Source organism: Passer domesticus, chromosome 3 (genome assembly GCF_036417665.1).
Source record: "Passer domesticus isolate bPasDom1 chromosome 3, bPasDom1.hap1, whole genome shotgun sequence".
In the NCBI taxonomy this organism is placed as follows: domain Eukaryota; kingdom Metazoa; phylum Chordata; class Aves; order Passeriformes; family Passeridae; genus Passer; species Passer domesticus.
In genome coordinates this window covers 48,664,162-48,685,317 of record NC_087476.1, presented here as the reverse complement: position 1 = coordinate 48,685,317, position 21,156 = coordinate 48,664,162, and the positions used below count along the sequence as shown (strand labels likewise).

At 38.8% G+C, this 21,156-nt stretch overlaps 1 protein-coding gene and 1 long non-coding RNA gene across 5 annotated transcripts in view; one reads left to right on the top strand and one right to left on the bottom strand.

The window, feature by feature from the left end:
• The window catches only part of FRK (fyn related Src family tyrosine kinase), a 49,103-nt gene extending 39,366 nt beyond the window's left edge, over positions 1-9,737 (top strand). For both annotated transcript variants that reach the window (XM_064412979.1, XM_064412978.1), the window contains exons 6-8: positions 3,401-3,586; positions 5,475-5,636; positions 7,490-9,737. In XM_064412979.1, coding sequence (XP_064269049.1) covers positions 3,401-3,586; positions 5,475-5,636; positions 7,490-7,683 — 542 coding nt within the window. In that variant the 3' untranslated portion in view covers positions 7,684-9,737. The remainder of the gene's footprint in view (positions 1-3,400; positions 3,587-5,474; positions 5,637-7,489) is intronic.
• Positions 1-21,156, bottom strand: part of LOC135296537 (uncharacterized) — a 104,445-nt gene that overhangs the window by 33,140 nt on the left and 50,149 nt on the right. For 2 of the 3 annotated variants that reach the window (XR_010358620.1, XR_010358619.1), the window contains 2 exons: positions 6,728-6,823; positions 4,754-5,346 (listed from right to left, as the gene is read on the bottom strand). This is a non-coding gene — a long non-coding RNA (uncharacterized LOC135296537). Of the gene's footprint in view, positions 1-4,753; positions 5,347-6,727; positions 6,824-21,156 lie in introns of those variants that run through there. The other variant, XR_010358621.1, reaches the window with a different exon arrangement.

Sequence of the window (21,156 nt, the reverse complement as noted above, 5' to 3'; positions counted from 1 at the left end):
GGTAAATAAAGCAAACTAGAGTGGAGAAAAGTCCAGAGATATTCTTTGTTCCTATTCCCCTCCTAGAACTATATGGTATGCTTTTCCAGCTTTAAAAGTCCCTAATATTTTATTCACAGTTACTATCACATTTCCCCATAATGACAGCTACTTAATAATGATGGACATGGGAATTCCCTGTGCACACTGTAAATGTACTTTGGGAGAGTTCTTGATGAGCACTGCTATGCAGAGTTATTGAGCTGCCACCAGTATGAGAAAAATGCACCTGAAAACTTTTCTTTGTTATTGGAAGTGAATGAAATTGTCATAAATGTATGAGTGCTTTTATCAATTCTGATGGGCCTGGGGCTTGTTCTGGCAGGTATGTAGTCTTGAAATTCAGTGAATTATTGTGGAGGCAATGCCCTCACTGGAGAAAGTGCTGCTTATTTATTTTTCTCTTTTTTTATTGTCAGATATCTGTCAATGAGAATATTTTCCTGTCTTTTCTATATGAACGATTTTGATAGATTGCTTAGAACAGGGTGCAGACCCCAAGACTTCTTTAATATTTTCTCTAATAAATTTTTCATATGAGGTTGAGGGTTATGTAAAAAAAATATTAGTAAAAAAGGACATGGAGGTACCACATTTTCTTGATCAGTTAAAGAATAATCCATAGGATTATTTATAAATTTATAAATTCAGCAGTAGTGCCTGATTTTGAGTGTGGAAGTTATGTAGACATATCTATAGCTATAGCTAGCTAGCTAGATATAAACTTAGAGCAGCATTCCAGCACCTAATGGGAGCCTATAGGAGAGCTGGAGAGGGACTTTTAAAAAGGCCAGGCAGTGATAGGACAAGGGGGGATGGCTTTAAATTGAAAGATGGTAGGTTTAAATTAGGTAATTCTTAGAAATACTACACTGTGAGGGTGGTGAGGTACTGGGATACTTTGTCCAGAGAAGTTGTGCTTGAACTTGTGTGCTCTGAATGGCCCAGCCTGGAGAAATCTTTATGAGACAGACATACATGATTTACACCTCAGATCCCAATGAGACCTGTGATTTCATCCTCTGTCTTTGTGCACAAGTTGTAGCTCCTGGTCACTGAGGCTCTTCATTAAAGCTTTCCCTTTCACTCCAGAACAACTGCAGTGCAGAACCAGCTTACAGAGAGATCATCCAAAAAATACTGCAGCAGCCAGGGCAACAGTGGCCTCTTCTCCTCCCTCAGCCCACAGGCTAAAGACAGTAGGTCAGCCCAGTCTGGTCTAAATGTCTAAACATTCATTCCTAATGAAAGAAATGGTCTTTGAGGTGCCACTCCAGTGTTAGAGGTGGATCTTAACCTTGTCCTTTAGCATGGTACACCTGAGTATCTGTAGAGAATAAAACAGGGGGGTTTAGCAGTTCTAACTCCTATTCTGCACTGAAGCATCTCATTAAACTCGAGGCTGATGAGTCACCCCTTTCTCCTGTGGCATTGCCTTATTTTGCCTCTTGGAGCAAGCTTAAGTCTGGCTGTCCTGGAGCATCAGCAGACCAGTGACAAACCTGTGCTCAACTTTGTTGGCATCCTTGTCTGGTCTCACCAGCAGGTAGTTCACAACAAATGCAGATGAAGTCATGTAAAGGGGAATATTTAAAGCTGACTGACACAGGCTAACTTCCAAAACCCAAGTACTAATGCAAGGTGCTTGAAAACATTTAATTATTTTCTGATTAAATACACCATGAGCATAATTTTTGGATTTATATATTTGTCTAAGAAGATGAATAATAAATGTTGATGTCTGCCAGTTATCAGAACAGAAAATCTTCAAAGTGTTGTATTATTCTGTGGACTGAGTGGATTTTCACACAGCTCAATTTTTGTACCCCTCTCTTTGAAAAGTCCAAGCAGTATGAAACATATGTGTAGGAGAGGAAAAGACATTCTGAGTCAACAATAAAAGTAAATAATCTTAGTGTTGGAATTTTTAGCCTTAAAAATGACACACACAGGACAAATGCATTTTTTTTTCCTAATTATATCAGAGCATCCAAATGAGCAGGAAATTCAAGGCCTGGATTGCAGAATACATTAGTGTAAACAATGGCATTTCACATTCTTCATAAGGTGGGATGACAAAGTTCCATCAAATAAAATGCCAGAAATGGAGGAGGCTATTTAAAAAAATGCTAAGAGGCTATTTAAAACAATGCTAAGACACACTATCACTGCAAATCAATTAAAAGTAAGTGAGAGAAAACTGCCAGCTACAAAAGTTTTATTTCTCTAACACAGAGGCAGTAAGTAAAAAGTCACCAGCCTGATGACAAAGAACTGCCAATAAGCCTAGCAGCAAGGATTCAGCTTTTTGATATTAAGGTTCTGAAGCAAAGTTGAAATGGTTTTGGGTGTTAGAGGCTACAGAGATAGAAAGCCATGCTTCAGCACTGCAGCATTTGAGATTGGGTGAAGTGGTCCTTGAATGTAATACTGATTTGGTTTACTATCAATTACCTCCTGGTTTAAATTCTTTGTGTTGAGAAAGTTGGTTAGTTGTCCCCAAAATGCCACAAAAGCCCTGAATTTGTACTCTAATATGTTATACCCCAATTAATTTTTTATTATTTCATTACCTGCCTTGCAATTTTTGGCTGCAGTTTTTCATGGCCTGAGACTTTCTTTCATTTGTAGAGAAAAGTTGCTCAGCTCAAAGTTCATCTGCTGCATTGTTTGAACAATGATCTTTGATTTCCAAATCTCAATTTCTGAAAGTTGCTTATCTTGGTGTGGTGGGAATGACAAGCACATTGCTTCAAAAAGTTCTACTGGAGAAGGAGGCAGCTTGAAAAGCATCTCAAGGAGTCCTACTCTTGAGTAGCAACAACAGAGATAACAGCATGAAGCAGTCAAGTGGACTGGAAAGTGAAAATGAGTTATACTTGACAGCAGAGGGTATTTTTCCTAGTCAGAATCATTGGAGAACAGGGAACAAGGGTAATTCTGTGCTTTTCCATCTTTAGTAAGCTCTGGCTACAACCACTGGGTCCTGACATTAACTCTTACTCACAGTTTGGAACAGTTTTATGAATCATTTATGTCAGAAAGGTGCATACTGTGTTACTATCAGTAGATAAAATATTTTCTTTTTGGACTGTGTCAGCAGCTCATTCCTGGCCTAGATTAACACCTGCGTGTATTATCTACTCTTTTAGAGAAGATGGGACAAACACTGTTACTCAGTTATTGGGAAATAAGTAATGTCATTCAGTAATCCCTGTCATTTGTCTGGGCTGTTACTTTATTACATTGCATGGTTTGGTTTATTTGTGTTGGCTTTTTGAACCAGGCAGGTTTTCAGTTATTTATGTCTGAAATCAGAATTTTCTTGTTCTTATGTTCTTGTCATCTCCTTTTTAAACAGAAGATGGAGGCTCTCAAATCTCCCTGACACATCAAATAGACATGGCTGCTCAGGTGGCTTCTGGGATGGCATACCTTGAATCTCAGAACTATATCCATCGGGACCTGGCAGCCAGGAATGTTCTTGTGGGTGAGCACAATGTTTACAAAGTGGCAGACTTCGGACTTGCAAGAGTTTTTAAGGTAGGTTGTGAAAGGGTTAATCATCCCTGCTCTTAACTCTGGAGAACAAGTTGGAAGAGGCCAAGTAAAGAATGAATTGTAGCCCTGAACTGATGGATTAAGACAAAGGCAAGCCCAGGGAGAAAAGGACCCATAACCTGTTCACTTGTATCTTCTACCTGCATTATCACATGCAAGGTTAGAAGTTGTCCTGTGTCTTTGTGCCAATCTGAAGAATCCTAGGGTCTACTTCCCACCTAGCCACCCAGGAAGGATCCTGGCAAGCAATACCCTTCACTGGACCAGCTTTATCCACAGTGTTTGCAGCATGGAGAGGAATGATGGAAAGATTGTACACCTGGGCCTGTAAGGGAAGGCACATAAAAATGTATGGACAAACACTCTCGCCTTGTTCACTTCCCCTCTGCCTCTAGAGTGCTTGTGATCACAGGTGGTAATCATAAAAGGACCTTATTCCTCTCCACAGCTAACAGCAAAGTTCATAAAGTGAGCTCTCAGAGCTTTAAGCCTGATGCAGCTGCAAATTCTTTCCCACTGCACTGTTTTGTTTTTTTCTCTAGTCCTTGAAGGCAGAGAATGCCAAGGATCACTGGCCAGAGTATCCCTATGGAAGAGGTCTGGTTTAGAAATGAGATTTCTTACCTCTGAAAATGATTTGATCAGTGTTGGAAAGATTTATTTAGTCATATTTTATGGATTTCAGTGTGAAATCCATGATTTCTGAATCTGTGTTTTTTTGGGTTTTATTATTTATTTATGTTCTTGCACTGAGAAGGAAAAACAGAAAAAAGTCTTCTGCTTCTCATTTCGTTTTTCCATTCAAACAGCAGAAATTGAAGTTCATAACAGAATTGGGTAACATACTGAAGTATAGAATAATAACAAAGGCAACAAGGGACTTTGAAAATGCTTTTAATTTAATTTTGATTGTTGTAAATATGCATAAGTTAATATTACAAGTTCTTTAACATAAAAAGTATTTATTTTTTAATGAAGAATTATGGATATGTTTCTTGTTTCTAAAGATTAGTGTTATGGTCAAGATGCCAACTGTATAAGTATAGAGATCGAAATCAATAACAACCAGTCTTTTCAAAACTATTGAGCATTGCAGCTGGGAAATATACTGTATTCTGTATTTAAACAATCAAAAAAGCAAAATCTGGTGCATGTATGTCTGGATCTGCGTGTGAAAAACTTGACTGAGGCTTAGGTGCGACTTGTGTACACTAAATTACGTGTAGGGATTAAAGAGAGAAGAAATGTTCACAAAATTTAGATGTCTGTGCGATAAAACTAAGGACATGATTCCACAAATTTGCAACTCAACACTTTTTTTGTGTTTTTCATCTACACTTTACCTTAATTAGCTCACATCAGTCAGAGTTTATTATTTCTTCCCCAAAAACCTGCTTAAGCCACTGTTATCAAAGTCAATGACCCTTCAACATCACAATAAATCACAGAAGAAAGGTTCTGAAATTCATTAGCTCTTGCTCTTGCCTTCTCTCTTTACTGTAGACCAGACGTGGAGACATTTGGTCTCTAGTGTCAGCAGGATGCTTACACTGCCACTCCTGACAGACTTTTGAAATCTTGCATGCCAGGTCCAGAATTCACAGCAGCAAGTCATAATTAATCAGGAGCCACTCCAATGCTGTGTGCTTGCTTGAAATCATAAATGCTTTAGAAAAGCCTCTGATGAAGCTTCCACACTTTTCAACTGCAAAGCTGAATCCAATGGTAGACTTCAGAAAATGGGTACTTACATGAAAAATAAGAGTTTGGTTAAAATATAAGTTTAAGCACATGCTGAGCTTAGTCAGATGCTTAAGTGCTTTGCTGAAGCAGATCTGAAACCAGGCTTGTTTTGTTTTACCCATGATAGGTAGAAAATGAAAAAATATATGAAGCTAGGACTGAAACAAAACTCCCAGTGAAATGGACAGCCCCAGAGGCAATCCGCTACAGCAGATTCAGCATTAAATCAGATGTCTGGTCCTTTGGGATACTTCTGTTTGAAATAATTACCTATGGGCAGATGCCTTATCATGGTAAGTACTTTTATCTAAAGAATGTTGTCTAATTTTTTTTCTTGATTTCAGAATAATACAAAAAAGAAGGTTGAATGCCTGTACTATGGGCATGTTAAAGGGTTAAAATTTTAAAAAGAGGAAGAAGGTTGGTCAGATGAGGTCCATTTAATGGGGCAGACCTTTTGGCTTCCCTGGGCCTCCTGGCAGCTTTGAAAAGGCTGTGCTTAGCACACATTCAAGCTTCCTCTTGATGGAGTCAATCTGCACTGCACAGGCACCTAAGCCAGCTGGCTATTTTCCTCCATCATCAGATCAAAGATGCCAATTCTTGGAATGTGAAAAAGGAAAGAAATAAAAGAAGGATTTTTTGTTTCCCAACCTCCCCTTTTTGAATTTTTTTTTAATATATCTCATAGAAGAATAGATTATGTGTGAAGTGCTGCACAGGCACTTCAGAAAGAAAGTGTCTGAAAAATAAATCAGGGTGCTTTTACCCCTCTCCATCATATGTGATTGTTAAAAGTCTTCATAAAGGAATAAATCACAATAATTAAATAATTAAAAAATAAAATGTCACCAACTTCAAAAGTAGATATAGTAGTCTGAGAGCAGCTACTATTTCTAGTACTGTGAGAAATGCTTAAGGAACTGTGGCTCTAATAACACAAGATATCAGTGAGATGATTGACTGTGACTCATTTTGTGCTGGTGAGTAGAACACAAGGGAAGAACTAAAGCAGAAAAGAAGTTATTTTGTGTCTGTACAGGCCTGAGGGGTGGTGCGTTTGCCATAAAATACATTTCACAGGGTCCCAAACTGATATTTTCTGTAAAAGGAAAAATTGATTTTGCTTTTTGATTCCCACCCTCACCTCCTGCAAAATTGTTCTGGAATAAAAAAAGCAAAGCAAAATAACCTGAAGTCTTATATAAACTGTAGTTGTGTGCATATGGACACACACACACATAAATACATCATTTTAGTATAAAAAATATGTAACACCGTGGCTCTGGATATTGTCTGAAAACCCATTCAGTATTACCCCTTTGCAAAGGCATAGTTTATCTGTATCTTGAAAGTAGAAAATGTCATTTTACTATTTGCTTACTTGGTATTACTTTCAGGAGTTTGTTCTCAGTAGTCAGAAGTTTATGTTGATTTGTGGTGGCAGTGGATAATGTGCAGAGGAAACACCATCAGAGATCTAGGGAAAACAAGTTAACACAATTTAAGATTTAATTTAAAGAATAAAAAATTGGAAGAGAACCGGACAATAATCTTAGCATATAAAGGTGTAGCAAAAATAGGGGAATGGTTTCTTCTCCACAGCTGGCGATGATGGAGCAGGGGGGAGACCATTGCCCAGCTGCCCTTGAGAAATGAGGGCTGTCTTTAGGAAAAAGTTTCTAAATGTGAGGAAAATTCAGCAGCTGGTCAGGTTTTCTTAGGAGATTTTGTAGTCACTGAGACTAGAGGTGTTTAGGAACTATTGAAGCTAAATAGATGTCAGAGAAATTTTAAGAAATCCGAATGGTAGAAGGAAAGCCTCACATGCAGACAAACCTATTTGCAATGCCTTGCAGCTGGCACAGTCAGGGTGAGGTGGTGAGGAAATGTTGGAGGTGATTTTTTAATTGCTGGTAAACACTAAGAAATGAGGCCCTGTCCCTTGAATCGTTCACGGCCAGGCTGGAAGGGCTTTGAGCAACTTGGTCTAGTGGAAGGTGTCTCTGTTCATGGCAGAGTCTTTAACAGGGTGGGTGATCTTTAAGGTCCTTTTCAACCCAAAGCATTCTGTGGTGATTCTGTGCTGAAGAGAGAGGAACACATGGCACCCTGAGTAACCTGATGAACTCATTTTGGCTTGCAGGTATGCCAGGACACCAAGTGATCCAGCTGCTGGAAAATGGGTACAGACTTCCTCAGCCAGAGACGTGCCCAGCGCCACTCTACAAGCTGATGGAGAAGTGCTGGAGCGCGGAGGCCGAGGAGCGGCCCACCTTTGAGGCCCTCAGCGACCAGCTGGAGAACTACTTCAACAACGAGCTCTATTCCTTTGCCTAGGCCCAGGCCAAGGGACATGAACCCTCAGGATGCTCCTAAAGGACATGTCCTAGCCAACTTGGCTAATGGAGGCTGTGGAGTCAGCCTAACCCCAGGTGTGGGGTTATTTGAGGGTGCTGAAGAATCCTGGTACACTTCACCTCCTCCCCGATCTTCAAAGACTTAAATTTTTTGCTGCTGGCAAGTGTTTTGCAAAACAAAGCATCAGGAAGCTGGAGGGTGGGTGTTTCTAAAAAATACTCTTCTATTTATTTTAAAATGACATGTTGCAAGAACAAACAATTGAAATGAGTCTAGCTAAGTAACTATTGTAGCTTTTTGTCATTTCTTTATTGAAATAATTATTTACTGTTAGACTTTTCATTCCTATAATTTCTCGGGAAGGAATGTGATAGCTCTACACAGCAGGATCTGTGCTCCCAGAGTCCTTTCATTGTAAAAAATAATAAAAGTAATCTTGTGACTGTGATGGCTCTGATTTGGCAGAATCCAAATTAATTGCCTTGCTTAGAATTGAAGTACATGTGCTTTTGAAAATAAACAGATATTCATGGGAGACAAGGAATTATTTGGTTTTATAGATGCACAGGCTGATCTTTTTATATTTTGTCTACTGTACTCCTTTTACAAGAATAAACAAAATTATTATTTTGAATTATTATTAGAAGCTGTTTATTCCTAAGATTGTTAAATATCTATGAATTATTGTCCATCGAACTGTATTTATTTTATGGTTCTTAATTTTAGGGATATTGGAGGAAAATATATTTAACGTGAACTCAAGATTGTCTCAGTGTTTTAGAGTGACAGCCTTTTCAATCCTGCTTCCCCAAATCACAAACCCTCTCCAACAGGGCAGGTCTAGGTATTTTGCAGAGTAACCTTCTTCAGATTCAACTTTAATACAGGAGATTTGAGTAATAGATGATCCATTTTATTTTCTTTCATGGAGAAATTCAGTCCAGGTGCTTCTTCTAGCAGTCTGTATATCTAGCTATAGACGTTAATATTTTTTGTCCTTTCCCTAACTACAATATAGTTCTGCTAAAATCTGGTATCACTGTGACAGTTTTATTTTCTTAGCTGTGAGGCTTACAGAACCAAGTTTTAATTATTTACTTATGATTCATCAGTTAATTATTTAACAACATAGTTCAGGAATTAAGAGCTGTATTGTGTTAACATTGTATGAGGTCAACACAAGTGTGCTACCATTTTCCTCTAATATCAGAAAGATCCATTACTGGATCTGTGTGGCTTTTATTACATCTTTTCCAAATGATTATCTTCACTTTATATTTCAAATCTATTCATCCTGTTTGCTTGCTTTGCTTCTAATTTTTAATATCCTTTCCCCGTCCTGTGCCTTTGGATGGCAGCACACTGCTCATTTCTTTCATACACATCTCTTAAGTACTCATTATTCAAAAGCCCTTTCCTTATTTATAATTTTTCTTCTCTTTCTATCTCACTACAGTGGCTTTCCAGCACTGTGTCTGTGTTCAACTTAATTTTCTGTGCAGTGTTTCTCTCTCTAAACCCTCTTTATACTAATTAAATTTGTAAAGCATAATACAGCTATAATTAATTAGCTGTCATAGCATCCATGTGATTTTGGAAAGTAATCATCCACTCTGAAAGAAGAAGAGGTTGAATGACTTTGCCAAACCCATCTGATAAGAGTTGGCATGGAAGGACCTGGGAGATTCCCAGGCAAAATCTCCTGCTGTCCTCTGTCTGTGCTTGTTTTGAGGCTTGTGCTAGCTTCTGGCTCATGGCGTCAACAAGATGTTATTTATGATTATCAAACTTCCATTAATCCATGCATCTCTTGTCTAGCTAGGAGCTGTGTTTAACTCTGCTACAGCATGAAGTTAACCAACCCCACAGAGTGGGTTTCTTTGATAATATGGATGCTGTTATGTGGAAAGATCTCTGCATTAAACTTGTGATCTTCCTGTTCAAGCAGTATTTCTAACCTGATTTTTCAGATTTATGACATTAAGAATGTCACAAATAAAAGCTGAGTTTACCCAATAAAAGAAACCAAAAGCCCCCCCCCAAAAAAAAACAAAAAAAAAACCACAAAAAACCCTCCAAAAAACAAACAAACAACCAAAAAAACACAAACAAAAAAACCCCCCAAAAACACAAAAAACCAAACCACCAAAAAAAAACCCCTCCAAAAAAACCAAAACTGCTGATGAAAGATCAGCACAGATGTGTGTATTTTACAGGAGAAAAGTTACCAGGAAAAAAAAATTGACACCTGGGAAAGTTTTCAGAATTCCAAATTACACCAGTTTGATCTAAGTTGTTCTGTGCTGGCCTCTGTCCTTGAGTGGAAGTCAACAGGATATTGCAGAACTCTACTGAAGTGACATCAGTAATTCTGAAGAAATCCCACTTGAATATGTTCCGAAACCAACATTTATGGAGTAGAAAGTCTGTTTGTCCAGCTAAATTGACTTCTTCATCTCCTTAATTTCTCCTATAGTCAAAGAAGAGAGAGGCTCCTTGAGATGATGAATCAGTGCCCCAAAACTTCATTTCTCCTCTGAAGCACCCTTGGCAGGGTTATCTGTGGTTACTGCTGTGAAGGAATTTGCTGGGGAGGATATGTAATAACCCACCTGCTACAAACTGCAATCAGCTGTTTCAAGCTCCTTCTGTTAAGTGAGGCCTCAGGAGCCACCTTAGGCTGAAAGAGCAGAAATTGCAGGTGAGCTGCACCCTGCTGAGCTGTGTGAGGAGCAGGCACCTGCATGTGATGGCCTCCAGGTGATGCAGCCTGGCACAATGGGCTGCTGCTAGCAGGCACCTTTCCCTCCTGTTGCATCCTGCCACTCTATCTCCACTTTTTCTTTGTGTGCTTGCGCAGCTGCAGCTGCTTAATGGAGTTTGGGCCTGCCAGCTGCCTCTCCTATGTGCTGGCCCAGGGTGGGAGACCTGCAGTGCTGTCTGAAAAGCAGCAAGTAGGTTCGTTTTGGTGTGTCTCATTATAGGCACTACAACAAGAAAATTAATTTTTGTGTTCATCTTTAAGGAAGCCTGTGCATGTCTGGCCTCCCCAAAATATACTGTAGGTGAAAAGGTGTGGTGAATCTTTGTCTTCCAAGCTTGAGCTCTGTTTCCACCTCACTGCTATGTGTCCTGAGACCAGTGCACTCTCTTTTCACAGAAAATTGAAAAGCAAAGAAAAGAAGGAAAGTAGGCTGTTCATTTTTCTCGTGCTCTAATTACACTAAATCTGGTGCCTGGTAGAGTTCCTTTGCCACTGTGAACAATCCAGTGGAGGCCAAGCTTGGGAACCACAGGTGCTGGTCTGAGATCCATTGGTTTCTTTTTCTGGCTTAATCCATACACTTGCACTCATTCCCTCATTTTGCCTGTCTGGAAAGTGCTGCCATACAAGGGAGATACTGCCACTCTAATATGAGGGCTAGTTTTGGATTTTTTTGTTTTTTCTTGGGCTAGCAGGGGAACAAAGGAGACAAAAATGGATAAATGCAGCAGAATCAGTAAAGCTCTAGAAATAAAAAGTAATAGGGAAAATTAATAATTGTTTTCCAGCTCTTTCAATATTTTTGCAGTTGAATGGATCCATTATTAAGAAAGACTGGAGGAAGAAGGCAGCAAAGAGTGATAAACCTTCACAGAGTTCAATTTGCTTACAGGCAATGCAACAAGAAAAACTGTACCTTTTCAAGCCCATTTCCATTTTATAATAATTTTATTTATGTGACAGATAACAATTACAGTTAGAAGTCTTTTCTATGACTTGTTTTAAATTAAACCTCAAGGTTATCATTTCCAGTTATAGTGCACAGCAAGATAGGTTTAACAGATCTCATTCTATTCTTGAGGCCTTTTATGTTCAAGGCTCTGCTAGAACTGTCTATTGCACTTGTTTTTACCTGATGGATCATGGAGGGAAAATAATGGATTCAGTTATGAGAAACAGTAATAGATTTTTTTTGAACTGACATAAATTTCTATGTTTAGATAGAATAAAAGGATCAGGAAGAGATAAGTTGAATTTTCTACAATAGACTGGTTCTTGTGAAATTCACTTCACATAAATTGTACTGAGATGTCTTTTATGTAATGTTTTATTTATGTAATTCAGTTATTCTTTGACAACTAAATCATTTTATGTGGTTTTACAAATGATAACTTAAAAATGTCCAACCATAAAGAAAGAACCTCTATTTTTCTTAAACTCTTCATTCCTCAGAAAGTTATGGAACAATGCAACTGAGAAGTAAGTATTAGAGAGTCTGTGGTGTTTATTTTTTACTTCTGTTGGAGAACTCATTTCACTTAATCTGCACTCAACAACATACGCAGGGGTATTAAACATGATAGGGTAACAGGGAACCTTCTGTTTCTCATACTGCTTTCTTTTAATGTCCATTGTATGCCATACTTGCTCTCCAAATTACTTGACTCTGAGCAGAAATTTTCTTTGCGTATTTTTGTAACTTACAGCAAACAAGGAACTGAACCAGTCGAGTGCATTATTTTGTGGTGGTTCAGACTCAACAAATTATCAGCGCAGAGAAATAGAGCACATGACTTATTCAAGTGATTGCTCCTTGTGCTCTCTCTCCCACATGCTTCTGTTTCATGTCTTTAAAAATTGCTGTAGCAACTCATCCACTGAGTGCCCCCCAGCCATTGTGACTGGTCAGCTACTTGTAGTGTATAGATCTTGGAGCAAATAAAAATGCTGCATGTAGGAGCTGCTCCACTGTACTTGAAGGGGTATAAGTGTCTGGTATATTTTTATGGAACACTGCATGGCTTTCATTCTGTTGCAACAAGATCTGGGCTAGTGTGTGCCTCAGCCACTTCTGCAAAAGTTTGCTCAGAAGAACTGTCTATGCTTGAACAAAATACTGAAATGAGGTCTATGAAAAAAGACTTAATTCTATCCACGCTTACTATTAGCAGGTCCATGTAATTTATTTTTTGGTCTCAGGCTTTTCAGGAAAGACTAATGTGAAAGAAAAAAAAAATCAATGGCATGTATGAGCAAGCTGGGGAAATCACTGAAAAGTACTTTGGCATTTTCATCTTCACAGCTATATTAGGCTGAAGGAGTCAGTCTGGCCTTAGTTTGGTATAGAGAAAATTAAAAGGTATGTTTGAAGCATTCAGTAGCCCAGAAATTAATTTTAGCCAATTTCTGCATCTCAGCATCACTAGAATTGAAAACTGTGATAGAAATCGTACCTTTCCAACCAAATAAATTCTCCAAAATTAAGCAGATATGGAGAAGACAGATACAACATCTTAATTTCTTCTTCCCCCATTTATTTACTGATATCATTACAGGAAGATTAGAATTGCCACTGAGTAAAAAGACTCTTTAGTTACGCTGAGAGATAAAGAGGTTTTTTCTGTTCTTTTTCTAAAGTAAAAAAAAAAGAAAAAGAAAAAGTTGAGCTATAAAGATTGTTCCTAAAACTACCTTTTAAAAAAATTTCTAAAGTTTCTTTTGTTGGTCATGATGATTTTCATGGTTTTCAACATTATTTTTTCTCCCACTAATTTTTTCTGTCCTTGATATTTAAAAACATTTGCTTGGATGTTTTTATGCTATGATCTATTTATTTACATTTGAAAAGAGCAAAACCCACTCACATTCCAAAGTGCTCTATTACTCTGCCAAAGATTTAAAAATATCAAAAAAGAACACAAAGATTTGGTGGGTTGTTTTCGTCTGAGGCAGCTTCTTATAAGAAATAGCTGTCTGCTCTGTATCATCACCAGCGTCTTAGTTGCACAGCCCTCTCAGAAGCCAGAAGAATGGAACCTGAGTTTGTTTGTTCTTCTAGAACTCCTTAACTCTTGATTAATCTACACCAAAAATAAAAAGTTGGAAAAATGTACCTTTCATCATTTCTTTTACCTCATCTTCCAAACATAGGCATGAGTCCTCCAAAGTCAGGAGTGTCACTTGAAGCCGCACTTTTGCCACAACACTTTGATAATAACTGTCTCCTCTTCTGCCATCAGCATTGTCTCCTTAGCAAGCTGGCTCTCATCCATGCTATCATCTCTGCCAGATACCAGATCAGTTATGGAAAGAGAGACAGTAGCAAGTTAGCAAGTATGCAGTAGCAAGTTAGAAATCTAGAAGTCATCCCTGATTTATTTAACTGTCCTTCTGACATGCACACGGACATTAGATTACAGTAATAACATAGATTCCTATTGCAGCTGACAGACTGCATTTGGAGCTGACTCAATGACTCAAGACAAATCTTTGGGAACCCTCAACTATGAATGAATAACGTTACTATAGTCAGATTAATAATGTACTCAAATTTGGAAAAGATGAGGTATGAGAGCTGCTACTTTACAAACTTCACAGCAGCCTTCCCTGAAAGAGAAACACAGGCCTGTTTCTTTAGGAAAGGGGTGATGGAAAGAGAAATTCATTGATGGTGGGGCACAAGAGATTGGGATGGTTCCTGACACTAGGGTCTTAATATTGATCTGGCATTTTCCTATGCAACTAGAATTAGAAAATGGACTAGAATTTGGTGGAGGAAAAAGCAGTGGTAAAGGGTGTGACTCTAATCTAAGGTGTTAGTAAAGCATAAATCTGCAAACATGGCTGGTGGACAAGAAGGCTGGCAAAATCTTTTTCTATCTGTATGGTGACTACAGGAGGGTCTGGCTCCTAAGCTGTTTGCCTCAAAAGGCAAACACACACACTGGAGACCAAAACTGAGAGGAAAGTTCACTACTGTCAATAAGCTTTAAGAAAACTTCTGCCTTACAGTCCTGTAAGGCAAACACCGGTGAAAAACTTTGAGTATTTGTTTGCACACTCTGGATATGTGTAAGAATATCACAACTAGCTTCAGCTGTCTGCCTTCAGTAGCTGCTGTCATCTGGCTATGGCATGTGAAAACAGCTGTTCATGATTGGGATTATTCTGACTTTTGATGTGGATGAAACATCTGATTTCTGAAATAATAGTGGTTTGTGTTGGAGCTCGCACACAACCAAGACCGTGTTCTTGTCTCAGAAATTGTGCAGGGAAAAGCTTTGTTTTGGAAAGTCCTTATACCCTGCTCAGCTGCTTTTCCATGATCTCTGCAAGATTTTATGAGACCTCAGGTTGCAGTAGCAGAAGACCCAGTCCTACTGCCATTGACTTGCTGCATCAGCAGAAGTAGATAATGACCTAAGTTAGCAGTTTCTCAAGACAAAATAAATAAGAGATAAAAAAGGAAGCAGAGAATTTGGAGCAATAAATGAATTGGGTTTTGAATAATTTAACAATTTAAATCTTCAGGTTTCTATGGATATTTTGTTTTACCCTTTAAACTTGGAAGTTTCTAAAGTTTGTTGGGTTTCTGCCCCTGCTCCCACTCCCCCCAAACCCTGAAAAGCAACTTCTAACCAAAGCCATTACTATTGTCTAGAATTTCTATCTAATTTTAGTTTAGTTTGGCAAAGTTTCACAGTGTCAAACTGACCAAATTAGATAAAAGTTGGAAGCACTCCTATGCCAAGCTCATTTCCTATCCAGCTTGTAGCTCTAGCCCTGTACAGCCCAGCAATGTTACAGATCCCTGGGTAAGGTCACTGGTAAGATGAAACAGCTTCAGGGTGATCCAAGAACTCTCCCCATCCTGGCACTGCAGTGGTACATGATTTATCTCTGCATGTCTGTCTCCTGAAAACACTTACCCTCTCCATTTCAGGACTATGCCATGTAGGTGTGATTTCCTCTAATCAGTTGTTATGCTAATAAAGGAAGGGTATTTGCTAATCCCTGCCTCATACAGTGATAAGAGGTTTCATATACTTGTGGCTTCTGGAGGTCTGATAAGTGCCTATCACATCCTCTTATAGGTCCCAAAACTCTAAAATAATTTTGTTTTTCTTAATCACGCTTAATATAAGAAATGTGGCTGCAGCCATCAGTTATCATGTGAAATGATTCTCAAGGGTAGAGATTAAACATCCAGAGAATTAGAGAAGAACCATATTTTATTTCTTTAGTTCTTCATGTAACTAAATAATGAGTTGTAATGATAAATTACAAAAGCTTTATTTAGGATGGGTTTTGGAACATCATTGCAGGAAACATACAGTTATAAGTTGTTTATTATATTGGTTCTTCGTTAGCCTGATCTGTGGAATAATTGTATTCTCAACAGTGAATTCTTAATGTACTTTAGAGCAATATAATTTAAATATAGTGCAAGTGTCAAATATTGATCTGGCATTGACTTACGATTGATATCTAAATAATACTGGTGCTGTTTCTTAAGGCTACAAACATCTGACCCCTTACTTTATTATCTTTTATATTTTATTAGCAGAATTAAACTTCTGTCCTTCTAAAATTAAAATTTACAGTGAACACATTTAAAAAATCTACATGAACTAATTTCTGTGGCTATGAAAGCAGCTTAGAAACCTTCTGACACTTCAAAGAGGCTTTTTGAAATTAGGAAATAACACTTTTCTCTATGGTATTTCTCTGCTGCACTCAAAGGGGCAACTTCATTCTCTGTGGACATAATAGAGAAAGATTCACATCACAAAGTAACTTGGTACCATTACCAAATAGTTGCACAAAATTAGAACATATTACCAGCCTTACTGAGAAAGGTAGAAAAATGTATCACCAAGTTAGACTCTGCAATTTTGTGATGATTTGGCTTCCCTGTTAGCCTGCACTAGCTAGTGAAGCTATATCAAGTAGGTTAGCAGAAGTTTCAATAACTGCAATTAAGATATATATTCTCTGTATTAAGAAACTGATTAGGTGAAGAATTTATCACCTGGTCATTCATGCTCAGTGCTTTGGTTTCAAAAGTGGAAGAGGAAAATTTAAGAGACTCCTAAGTGGCATTTTTAGAGATAGCTCAAAATGTTTCTTACCTATCACAGGTGACATGGAGCTCAGCACACTGCAGGTGTTCAGCAAAACGCTGTTTTTACCCTGTGTTACTGCAGATGCTGCTACTGCATGCAGTTAATGGGTGAGGACTGGCCTGTACAAGACACAGACTTTTGATTTACAGTGAAAGCTACTGAAAATAATTTGTCTGCCTTAAGTGGGTGAAGGTAGGACTGAAAGAAAAGCAAAGAGTGAGAATGCCTATGGGGATAAAATGTTCCTGCCTACAGACGAGCACTGCAGTCAAGAACATGACACTAAATACCTGGGGTCCTCCTTTGGGTGTTTCCAATATAATGAGGCTAAATGGCTGGGTCTCCTTGTGACACCCTCTGAGTCTAGTAGGATTTAGGTGTGTCCTTTGTTTATTTTGGCTAGGAAAAATTAATTCAAAGAGAGCCATCAAATTTTATCAAAGGCACAAATTCCTTTGGCATTTTGACTGGCTTTCCTTGTGTTGGTAAAGGAGGTAGTAGTGCTGGAATAAAATTAACTAAAGGCTTTCCCAAGGTTTATGTGGTGCATAACAGCAGCAAGCCTTCAGCACAGTCTCTGTAGTGAGTGCAGCAATGATATGTGTAGTTATAGAACAGTCACTTCTGTCTCCAGGCTCTTTGGCACAGGGCAAAGCTGGGGCAGACCCACACCTCACAGCATCTGACAGCTTACATGATCCACTTGGGTTCTGCTGTAATGAATACGGAGCTACAAAATAACAGTATAGTTCTAGTTTTCATGCTTGCAGAAAATGCGACTAAGAAGCTCATTCCTTCAGAGCAGGGGTTTTCCAGCCTGGCCCTCACCCTGGTGCCTCCTCTGCTTTTTCTCTTGCTCAGTGTTTCAGATTAAAAAGGAACACTCCAGCAGTCCTGCAGTCTTTGCAGGTTACATTTAGTTTGGGTTTTTTTTTTTTTTTTTGAGGTGGTGAGTGTGTGATTATGTTTTGTATGTGTGTGGCTTGATTTTGCTTTGTTTTTAAATTTTCTCCATCAAAGGTATAAAAAATTTAAGTAATAGAACAGTTTGTGAGGCAATTTAAAACTCTGTGTGGAGACCCTGGCATGGTCAAACTGTCTCCTAACTCCAAATTTTACTAAATCATCTTTCAGTTATGATGCCACATACACTATTGACATGCAGGTATTTGCTCAGCTTGGCTTTACCTGCTGTGATCCTTGTAGCTGTGGAAGGCCTTGCTAGTCTTGAACTTGAATTCAACCTTTAACATTTCTGAGAGAAGAATTTCCTTTCCTGTCTTTCCTGATGTGGTAGAGGGATGGGGATGACAGACGACACATACTGGATGTAGAGGCAGACATTTGCCAGCAGTTGCTTACTTGATTCTTTCTCCCCCTCCTTCATGGAAGCTTACTGAAATGCAGGAAAAAAGTAGAGCAGAAACAGACTGGTATAAATTATTCAAGGATGCTGCTGTTTCTAAGAAGAATCCAGAAGGAGTTTGCCTATAAAACATCAACATGACATTTTTGAATTGTGATAGGTGGGTTGAGAGAAGAAAGCTTAAGAGCGAGCAGAACGCTGCTGTAGGGAAACAGATACATTGTTTTAAACTACAGGCAGGCCTGCTTTATCACTGAGTTGCACACAATTTTCCAGTGATTATGAGTTTGGGAAAAAGGGAGATGGGGGTGGAACAGGATGCACTAAAATCTTACAGATTCTTTTCAGTAGGCTAAAAAGGCTCTGTTCAGTACTACTGTGAGAAATAAAAAAAAAAAAGAGTCAGAGTCCAGCTGGGCTTCTTTGCTATTTCACTCCTTTGGCTAAAACTGGGGAGCAATCCACTTGCCCAACTTAAAATGTTGAAAACTTATTCTTCTGATTGACAATTTGGAAACTTAATTTGTTTGTGATCTGCCTGATTTCCCTGGAGACTCAAAAGTATAAGAGGTGCAAAGAAGGTGTAATTTTTTATTTAGCTTCAGTAGATAGTAAAAATACAATGGTGCCAAATTCCCTTATTTGATAGAGCATTTTTTCAATTGGGAAGCCCTAAGGCAATGTCAAATGCTCTCTATTTAATGACATCCCTATATCTTAGAACTAAAATACTATTTTGGACAGACTGGAGGCAATTTTCCAGGTGAATAAAATATCTCCCAGGACTAGAGACAGTGAACAATACCTTATGTTGAATGGAGCAACTATGTAAAATTCATGAATTTGTCACTGTATTTTTTGGCTTTGTAGCTTTAGCTCAATATTTCAAATCTTTGACTCCCATGATTTAGCCCTATGGCCTTTCTCTTTTTCCCTATAGGTGATTCAAGCTTTCTGTTCCTAAAACAGGTTTTCTGCAAAAGCAAAGTGTGCTACCTATACAGAAGCTAGGCATAAAAGTGATACTCACAAAAGGCCAGCCTACAGAAGTAGATTTCCTTCTCTCTCTCTTTCCATATATAATTTGTGTATAGTACGATTTCATTTCCCAGCTGAATTTCTTTCTTTACTGTTTTTGTCCCTCTTGGGCTGACTTTTTTTCTCTTCTCAGTCCTGCAGCGTATGATTTTCTTTTTATCTTTTTCACTATTTCTTTTTGCCTCAGATACACAATGCCAATATTATTTGAATCAAATTTTTGATAGATGAATACATTTAAAATATTGCAAAGTTATCCAGCCCACTTTGTCCAGGCAGCACAGGAAAATAACATCTTCACATAGTTAGCCAAAGGTAAGATTCAAAACTATTTCTTTGATTACATTTTTATGAAATAGATGCTCCTAAAATGGACCCTAAATTTTATGGTATAGATCTGTTTTAGCTCCCTCTTGTTATTGAATGCATGGCCAGAAAATACTGGGTTATTTTTTTTAATGCCACAAAAGAAGACTTCAGACTTTTAGGCCTGCTTACAGCATGAAGGCGCAAATTTGGGGCACTGAGTGTCCTTTCTGAAAACAGCAGACAGACCTGCAGAGCAGGTCCCTGTTCCCACTTAGGCAGGCCCATCATCTCTTATAAAAGCAAACATCCGTGTTTGGGAATGAGGGGCTATTAACTCACTGGAAATCTAGGCCAGCCCAGGTAGTTCTGATCAAAGAAATACTCTCTGGTGTTTGCAGCTTGTGCTTGTAACAGATCAGAGGATACTGTTCACCCAAGAATTTGTTTGCCGAACAGTTTTGTTTCTTTTTTATCCCCCAAGGTATTTGCTTCTGCAGCCCTCCCCGCCCGCAGGTGATGGCTGAGAGCACAGCGCAGTGGGTCAGCCTGGCAAGAGGCAGCATTTGTGTGAAGTTTTGTGCCAAAACTCTGCTGCTGGAGTGCTCCAACTGTTCACTCTACATTTTTGTCTTGGCTCAAGGCACAGCCACCTCTTGCAATGTCTGCTACTGCAGAGCAAAAACTGGATTCCCACCATTACTGCAGTTCACCAGCCAACTCCTACTACTTCTACCAGCTGCAGAATGGGCATGAGCAGTCACATTTACTCAGTGTGCAGGCTTCCCACATGTTAACCCAGACGTGCCTTTAGCTTGCCAATCACTTGCTCCTGTGCCTTTAGGATAGTACATGTAATGCTCCTCTGCCTCTTGGACGGAGGTGAGACTGACAAGATCTCACCTGTAAGCCAGGAATCTTCATTCGCTGAATTAAAAACACCAAATCAAAGTGCTAAGACAAAATCTGTTTTGTTCACTAAGTTTGATGTGATTCTTGAAGGTAGTAGGGTGAGTAGCCACATAGGAAATCTATGAGAGTCTTCAAGATTTTTCACCCCCAAGGACTGCATGTGAGAGAAAGCACAGCTCTAACATGCTGAGTCTTTGGCATGAGTGATCCAGGCAAAGCAGGGAATGTTTCTTCAGTCCCAGCTGCTGGTTGATTGATGGGAACTGAGTTGGTGATAACTCTGGAGGGAGATGTTTGCCCTGTCTTCCATCTGGAGCTGCTGTGTTATGACTCACGGGGATAGCTATGGAGCAGGCTGAGCTGGCAGACCTTCTCCAGCAAATCAGACTGGAAGCTGTGGAAATAAGCAACTTATCCAGGGGTGCTTGTGGGGAATGCAGTTTGATTTATCTAATGCTTATGGCTTTCATAAAAACGCAAAGTGCTGGGAAAGCAGAATGTCTCTCTGTGACTAAGATGAGGAAACAATTGCAGATGTTGTCTTCTAGCTTTCAAAATTATTGTTTTTACAGGGCCAGATTCTGCCCTTGGATCTGCTTGATGCATCACTGTAAAGTACTTTATTTTGCATGTAAGGTGGTGCCAGCTGCCAGGGCTTAAATTACAGACTCCCATCTCTCCTTAAGCCCAGTGCCTGAGACTTACTATAGGGTTCTGAGCCAGATAGGTCATTGCAAAGTATTGGGTAAGGCAAATGGAGATGTGCTGCTGCCTAAACATGGAATACTTTAAACAATATTCATTAATGGACACGTAAAGCAGGCATAATATTAATAACTTGCTTCAATTTTGGTGATCCAGGAAAAACATCAAGCTCAAGAGAATCCAGGAGAAAAGAAAGTGTAGATGTAAATTGTGGAATGTGGTACAATGAAAAGGGA